General features: G+C 39.4%; 2 protein-coding genes across 4 annotated transcripts in view; both read right to left on the reverse strand.

Annotated features, from left to right (window-relative positions):
* Positions 1-1199, reverse strand: part of vcam1b (vascular cell adhesion molecule 1b) — a 31095-nt gene extending 29896 nt beyond the window's left edge. For both annotated transcript variants that reach the window (XM_008295905.1, XM_008295904.1), the window contains exon 1: positions 1075-1199. In XM_008295905.1, the coding sequence (XP_008294127.1) occupies positions 1075-1120 (46 nt within the window). In that variant the 5' untranslated portion in view covers positions 1121-1199. The remainder of the gene's footprint in view (positions 1-1074) is intronic.
* A 1505-nt stretch (positions 1200-2704) lies between these two features.
* Positions 2705-8718, reverse strand: part of LOC103367780 (dual specificity protein phosphatase CDC14A-like) — a 90767-nt gene continuing 84753 nt past the window's right edge. For both annotated transcript variants that reach the window (XM_008295906.1, XM_008295908.1), the window contains one exon: positions 2705-6835. In XM_008295906.1, coding sequence (XP_008294128.1) covers positions 6806-6835 — 30 coding nt within the window. In that variant the 3' untranslated portion in view covers positions 2705-6805. The remainder of the gene's footprint in view (positions 6836-8718) is intronic.

Here is an 8718-nt window from a genome sequence, read left to right on the forward strand (position 1 = left end):
CAGGAAATATATATGTATATATATATATATATATATATATATTTCCTGGTCTTCATCGAGGTCTTCTGAATTGCTCTTTGTCTGGTCCCTCCTCCAGAACCAATTTGCCTTGGGAGACCCTACCAGGGGCTAATGCCCCAGACAACGTAGCTCCCAGGATCACAGGGACACTCAAACCCCTCCAACATGATAAGGTGGCGATTCATCAGGGGTTCATTACAAATGGTCCTACCAATTCCTGTTTGGATTAATCAACTAATTATTTGGTTGATTAAAAATCTGAAAATATTTTTTTAACACTTGTCAGACGAGCCGAGTCCAGAATTCATCTTCAAATGTATGGTTTTGTGAGAGAGATTTAGTTTGTTTAGTTTGTGATAGAAAATCAGAAAATGTTTTTGCTTAAAAATTAACAACCTATACTCAAAATTTAGAAAAAAGATTTAAAATGTAATTCGAATTTTCTGCAGATTGACTAATAAAACAGTCAACTTTTAACTGCAGCTCTGTGTAAGACCATGAAAGCAAATTAAAAAAACAATCAACAACAGAATCAACATACAAGAAAATTGTGAGAACTGACAAGTCAAACATGTTTTTCAAAAATCTGAGTTCTCAGCCTTTGTGAAGTCACCTGACATTGCTTAGTAATGACAATTATCAATAGAATCCAAACCCACAGGGCAGAATGCTAAAGCTCACAACAGTAGGTGGGCACACTCAGCTTTTTGTTTGAGGCAGACAGTTGGCAGATGGGTTCTGAGAATCCACCATCTTCTGAAAGCTCACGCACCTAATTCCTCCCTTGCACTCTAAAAACAGAAATCTGTTTTATATGAACTACTCCATGTTATCTTCACTAGACAAATGTGGATTTCAATTTCCCTCTTTCTTCATCTCATGTATATGTGCCTTTATTCTGTTTCTATTCTATGAATATTAATAATGCAATAATATACACATTTCTGTCGTGTTCATTAACAGACAATTGCATCATATAACATGGTTTTTAAATGAAAAACAGTAAATTTAATAAAACACCTAAAGAAAATAGAGACATGACATGAATCTTACCTGAGATTAGCTGAATAAAGCTCCTGCAGACAAACAACAAATCCATCTTCACTGCTCAGAGTTCGACCTCACTGATGAATGAGTGGAAGCGTCTCCTTTGTGTTGCTGTTTCAGTGTCTGAGGCAGAAAATCACCTCGACACATGAAACACAGATGGTCTATGAACCCACCTCTAAGGAACCAAATACCCCTTTGAAGAAACAAACCAGTCTGATGCTGCAGCCCTTTATGTCTGGCTGTCTGACAGTCTGCAGCGCCCTCCACAGGACACATGGGACACTTCAACCTGTCTCAACCTGCACTGTAAAGCGTTTCTCTATCACTTTCATTCTGAATTTTCCTGCCTTTCGTCATGTTTTTGCTTCCCTTTGTCGTATCTTTTCCCTCCTATTATTTCTTCCAGTTTACCCAATTATTTTCTTTTCTTACTTTCTGTATTTTTCGTCTTTCCTTTTTTCTCACCTATATTCTTCCTGTGGCCTTTCCCTTTGTTTAATCTGTTTCCCCTTTAACTCTTGCCTTTTCTGTTTGTCGTCTTTTTTCATTCAATCCCTTTTCCTTCCCTGCAAATGCAATGCAAAGCATTTCTTTCACTTTTAACATTTAGTTTTCTCTCTTTGGCTTGAGAACATTCGGTTTATTCATTTTTTGCCTTTTCCTTCTCTCCATTTCTTTCTGAACTCTATACTTCTTTCTGTTTATTTCTCACTGTCTGTCTGTTTTCCTTCTCTCCTTACTCATTAATGAAGGTGATGAGTTTCTCTTAATCAACATTATTGTTAAATGCCCATTTATAATATCTATTAAATGACATGACATCAGACAGCACAAGAGAAAAAGGGCAAGGAGAAACATCAGCTGAATATAAAAAGTAAAAGAGAGCAGTAAACAAACAATGCAGGAAGTTATTAGAGTAAAAAGAAGTAGGGCAGTAAAGTTAAACTGAATCTACTTGAGGAATAACAGGTTTTATTTTATTTTCCCAGATCTCTCAGGTTTGAATCCAGGTTACACTCACTTCAGCAAGGCTGGGTCAAAGATGACAGGGAAGGACGCAAACTTTAGGATCCACAGCTTGAACGTGGCTTTCTTTCTTGTTTCTTGTTTGTGTTTGAAGACGGCAAAAGATCCACTCCAATGATTTTTCACTCATGACAAATTCTAGTTTCTAAATATCTGTCAGAGTGAAGAGATGAAGCAGCAGACTGAATATGCCATGTGATGGAGTCACAGCTCAGCATGGACTTGTATCTGGGTGACTGCCTTGTGTGTGGTTGATTAATCTAGAGAGTGAGCGATAACAGACTGAGTGACTAATGGCCTCTGTGACCTCGTATTGATCAGTCTGATGACGACTGGATTGTGCTGCTGGATGACATGGCGTCATATGACTGGACTGAAAGGTGCAGCTTGTTCTTTAACAAACATTTCTGTCCTCTGAACTGCTGAATTTAAAGTCTCAGTCAACAGCTCAAAAGATTTTCAGAAGGATTCAGTGAGTTTGTAATCTCTAGACCAGGGGTCTCAAACTCAACTTGGGGGCCACTGGAGATGGAGTCTGGGGGAGGCTGGGCCGCATCACCTATTCCACAAAAGAAGGGTTTCCAGTCTTCCAAAAAAGTACAACTTCTAGTCTTCTCAATCTTTATTAATAACAATTCAAAACATGAACATTCTTCAGAACATAGGCTTCTCCTACCTACTCCTTGCTACCTGAGACCTGGCAGCGCTTCCACAGCTTCCACAGCTGAGCCACATTTGGCTTGAGAGAGGAAGCATTTGAGAACCTTGGTATGGCTTGAAGATGCTCATCAGTAAGTTTGGACCTGTACTTTGACTTATTAAAGTTCATGGTGGAGAGGAGCTTTTCACACAGACAGAAAAAAACAAACCAAAAAAACCCCAACAAAAAACCATTTCCACTGGGTGACAGGATATATTTTCCCTCCACTCCGTGACACTCCCGAATCACGTTTCAAGTGACTAACTTTGCTAATTCGCGTTGCTGTCACGAGCCTGAGCTATAGTAGCCCACAACTGATAAAAAAAATAGAACACGCCCAGGGCAACAACTCGCGCAGGTGCATGTGAGAAAAACATGTGGGCCGCACAAACACTAAACTGTGATGTCAAGTAGAGGGCCACAAAATATCGAGTTTGAGTCTGAGACCCCTGCTCTAGACTGTGGTAGTTGTATCTCAGCCTTGACTTGGTTTGGGGTCATGGGTTTTGACTCTGACTAATGTTTGTTAAGAATGAACTCATTCGTATTTGTATGACTTAATCTTGTAGTTTTGACCTTTAGTGTTGCCAAGTGGAAAACTGACAATTAACAATTATGCCACAAGAAGGCGCTGCGCCCTGTGCGGGTGTACAAATCCGTCAGTCAGAAGTCGGTCATGAAGGAATGCAGGGAAAACTGGGAGAGAGGAGAACGCCGAGTCGCCGCTGGGTCGCGGGAATTTCTGAGTACTAGTGTGGTGATATTTCGCTGACAAAAACGGGTAAATATGCCCTAAAAGTACTTTATTTGCACAGCGAGTTACATGTGCATCCTGGGTTGACTTTGTATGAACGTAAATTGTACTGTTTATACGCCGACGGCGATGTCGTTATGCCGACGTTTATCGCTGTGTATCGTTTGTGTCGGTGAGAGGGTGGTGAAGTGAAGAAGACTGTTAACGTGTTAAGTTCATACCCTGTAAATATGTTGTAACTGTGTCTGTTTGTGAATATACTCAGGACTGAAATATTTCTAAGTTTGCAGGAGGAAAACTGTGCTTTATGTCATGCCGCGACGTGGGCATGTGAAGAAGCTCAGCTACTAGCTAAGTCCAGCTAAGACTACTGTGAGTATAGGGAATTGTATTCTGATTAATTTTATTACGTGTTGTTGTTAATGATAACCTGTGATGTATTAACTGTGTGGTTGTGTGTATTTTGTTTTTTCTTTTGTTTCATTAGGGACAACCACTACAGTTGTTTATGCACTGAACTTTAGAGTGTTTATACACTGAGCCTTAAAGTGTTTATGCACTGAGCTTTACATTGTTGGGCACTAAGAGGCAAATGATTTTTTAACTTAGCTTCAAATTGTTATGTACTATGATTTAAATGTCTATGGGATGGAATGTTAAATGCACTGAAGTCTAGCGTTCCAGTGCATTCCCTGTATTCATTATAACATACTAAGAAATCACTCCAAATCTATATTAACATGGCTCCTATTCTTTTGAGTAGTTGAGGAATAAAAGACCCCAAAATTTAATTTTTGTGTCTGGTGTTATTTCACATTTCATTAGGCCACTTTCTTGAGTATTATAGCTTGGACGTGTGTTTGCTTTGAATCACAGTTGGGGCTATGTCTTAGCCTTGTGGGTTTTGACTGAAGTGCATCCACCTTGACTTATCATATCAAAGCACATGGATCCAAAAAAATCCTGAAGAATACGTATTTTATTGCCCTGGCAGAAATTCTGCTGTCATTTAAAAGAAAAAATATCTACATTATTTTTTTAACTTCTCTCTCAATAAAAGCCTTTGTTACATTAAATACAGGATCAGGACATTCATGAGTGAAATAACAACTTCATTTAAACATCTTCATAACAAGAATAAGTTACGCCAAAATAAAAGCTTTTGTTGCTGTAAGCTGAAAATAGACTTCCTTATGTACTAAACATAATAAATTCTATCAAATCATCGAAATATTCAAACATAACAAGCAGTAAAATGTTCAAGGCACTTAGGATCCTGTATACGTAAATAACCATGTGACAAGAGTCAACATTCAAACATCTTTTGAAAATATTTTGCTTAAGGGTAAAGAAGTGTTTTCTTCTGTTTTGATCTAAGCAGCTTAAGTGTCTGCCATTTCCTCATGAATGTCTTAAAGGCTCTGGAGTGTCTGACATGTTTGTAACATGTCAAGTTATTTCTAACATTCAATATGACTGTAAACTAAAGAAAACATTGTGAAGATGTCATCAGATGAGGTAGAAGCCTTGTTCCTAACTGACATTGTGCATCCCTTACAGAACATCTTTAGTTAAGGTTGGAAGAGTAACTCAATACCAGGCTGAAAAGCAAAGCATCTGCCCTTTCTGGCTGCATTACCTGTAACCACACCTAGCAGTGATGTCGCTGTCCTGGACTACACCTGTACATCACTGCAGCAAGATGACAAGGAAAACCCCCAGCAAACACAGTAATACCAACATTTTCAGGGGTGCTACATGACCTGTTCAGTTTGTATTGTTTCAGGACCTTTACCCCAGGAACTGATGCAGGAACTCTTTCAGCGTTATAGATTTATCCAGCACAGTGCGATTTTTGTTTCTACAGCAGGGCCAATGCTCAGGCAAGACTCGGCTGCAACTAATTAGAATTTTTATCACTGATTAATTTGATGAGTTTTGTTTTTAAATGCAAAAAAAAAAAATGGTACAATTGCAGTTCCCAAAGTCCAAATAAGCTTTTTCAGATAGCTTGTCTTATCTGATAACAAAATATTTACATTAAAGGAGTTTGAACCAGTGAATTTAGAGCAGAAGTAATTACAAAATTACTAATTAGTTATTACAATTGTTTCCAGTTCATTTTCTGTTAATTGGCTTATTTGTGAGGCATCTAATGGTTTCACCTCCAGAGATCGCACATATAAAACATCACAGCTTCACAAAAGTAATGCCAAACATGGTAGAAGTTGGCACTGCCATCTTGTGCGAGTGATGTCATTTGCAACTAGAGTGTGTTTGGTAGAGACCCATGGTTGAAGAAGAAGTATTCAAGGACCTGCTTCCTGCACAATCACTAATTCCAGGAGCAATCTATGGGGAAAAGTAGTTGATATATAGTTAGTTAGCTAGCTAGCCAGACTGCAAGCAGTTATCATTGTTATGTAGGAATTAACAAGTGCCTAAAGAGTGTCCCCAGCAGTCCAAGACAGGCGGGACCTCCTTGTCTCAGCCCCGTGGTCACTACTGCGCAGACTCTAGTTGTACATGCCGTTATCAGATATAAGATATAAGATAGCAGTATCCATATTTTGGCTTCACTTTTGGACGATGGGAGGAGGTGGTGATGGGTCGTCCACCTTTATATACAGTTTATAGTGCTGATCCAAGGAGACAAGGCAGTTTTTGTTGTCTTTGCTATGACGACTTTACAAAATCTAGTCTGCAAATGCTTCTGTAAGGCCGAGTGGACATCGACACACACTCACATTCACGCACATATGCACTTTAATCCCCTGAGATTAGTTGCTAACATTCTGTTTTTGCGTCCCTTCTTTTTCAATTGTTATTGCTGTTGACTAGAAAAAAACAACACTGATCAGTCACATCAACAAAAGAATCTAAAATAAATCTAAAGTATCTAAAACAGGACAAAAATTTTGTGTCAAATAACCCCCTATTTATCCCCCCCCAAAAAACCACAAAAAAACAAAAAGCTAAAATATTAATATTGTTAAAACAAAAATATGTCTTCTGTCACATTTAAGAAATATAAAATATGTCTATTTCATGTCAATATATTTTCAGCCAAACATCATATTTACAAAAAGTTCATTTACATACAATATGAACAGAGAGCAGCTGGTACCATCTCAGAGTGTCTTTAGTCCTGATAGAGAAACTCTATCTGATTTATTAGCTTCCCTTGGAGCACCCAGCAGGAACAGCTCTGGGTGATCAGAAGGGCAATGTGTCCTCAGGCCAGACCTGTAGTTTTAGTACTGGATGTACTCAGACTGAAGAGACTGAAAGACAAAACATGAAAACTGTGTTTAACTTTAGGTCATATGTGACTGCTGAATGATGTAACTGCAGGTTATCTAAAACTGTGTTCCCTGAACATTGCAAGCCTTATTTCTATTTTTATTTTTATTTTTTTTAAATTTAACCTTTATTTAACGAGGAAAAGGCTCATTGAGATTAAAAATCTCTCTTACAAGAGTGTCCTGGCCAAGACAGGCAGCAGTACAATTGACAGACAGACAAGGTCACAACAGCATCCACACAGACTTCACACTCATAACTAGGGTTGTAACGGTATACAAAAATCGCGGTTCGGTACGTACCTCAGTACGAAAGTCACGGCTCGGTTCGGTACGGTTCAGTTCTCAGTTAAGGGGAAAAATAAAGAAAATAAAAAAAAACCTGCTCATAATTAATCCAGGGCTGCAGGGTGGCACAGTTGGTAGCACTGTTGCCTCGCAGCAAGAAGGTTGCCGGTTCGCACCCCGGTGGGGGCACCGGAATCTTTCTGCGTGGAGTTTGCATGTTCTCCCCGTGCAGTGTGGGTTCTCTCCGGATTCTCTGGCTCCTCCCACACAGTCCAAAACTAAATTGTCCGTAGGTGTGAATGTGAGTGTGCTTGGTTGTCTGTCTCTAAGTGTGGCCCTGCGATGGACTGGCGACCTGTCCAGGGTGTCCCCTGCCTTCGCCCTAAGTCGGCTGGGATAGGCTCCAGCCCCCCTGCGACCCTAGTGAGGATTAAGCGGTGTATAGATAATGGATGGATGGATAACTAATCCAAAACATTTGTTTATTGTAATAAACCAAAAAGCTGTTAGCAGCTCAGTAAATCAAATTGAATGCACAATATAAACAAATGTAACAGGAATACTGCTGCATCATTCTCAATATCAAATAAACAAAATAAAATAAATACATAAAAGTACAAGTGCAGCATAAACAATTCCAGCTTATTGGTCTGCTGTAAATATAACTGATTTACTTTTCCAGTATAGAAAAGGAAGACACTGCTGCAAGTTCAGCGAGAAACATAAAAAATAAATAAATTTTTTTTCAAATAAATGAAAGAAATATTATGCAGCCAAATTTGAGCTTGTGTGCTGTTCATAAATGGGGCGAGTTTGTAAAACATGGCTAACTAGAAGAGCACTCTGAGGGCGCAGACCTCTGCCAAGCAGCTCATTTCCACCCATATTGTGATTTCCAGCAAGTTCTGCATTCATTTTATCTACACTTTATCTGTGGGGTGAGCGGAGCTACTGATAGATAAGTTCATAACGTGTTCAAGAGCCTCAGGGCTTTATGCACCTCAAAGACAGAGAAAGGAGTAAAACTAAAGGACTGGTCTGGCAAGGTGGTAAGGGATAACCATCAGATCAAGATGTACCAGGACAATTGTGAGTTGTGTTAACAGAATCAAATAAGCAACCTGAGGCTATTAAATGTTCATTAAAACTCAACATTTCTGCCTTATCAGAAACTTGGATCAAATCTTTCACAATGCATGGTGGCAACTCAGCAACAGTATGACTCTCATCCAAATATTTGATAGTTTTTCAAATTTTAAGGATTGTTCAAGTTCTCTGAGGTTTGGGTAAGGAAATGATCAGTGCTGGCTTTCCTGATCACAACAGTGCAGGAGTTTCGAAGCTGCCTGAACTGCAACCAATCAGTGTTCCATCCATCCATCCATCCATTATCTATACACCGCTGAATCCTCATTAGGGTCGCGGGGGGTTGGAGCCAGCCGACTAAGGGCGAAGGCAGGGGACACCCTGGACAGGTCGCCAGTCCATCGCAGGGCCACACTTAGAGACAGACAACCAAGCACACTCACATTCACACCTACGGACAATTTAGAATCACCAATTAACCTCAACATGTT

The sequence above is a fragment of the Stegastes partitus genome, unplaced genomic scaffold (assembly GCF_000690725.1).
Source record: "Stegastes partitus isolate 25-593 unplaced genomic scaffold, Stegastes_partitus-1.0.2 Scaffold1083, whole genome shotgun sequence".
In the NCBI taxonomy this organism is placed as follows: Eukaryota; Metazoa; Chordata; class Actinopteri; family Pomacentridae; genus Stegastes; species Stegastes partitus.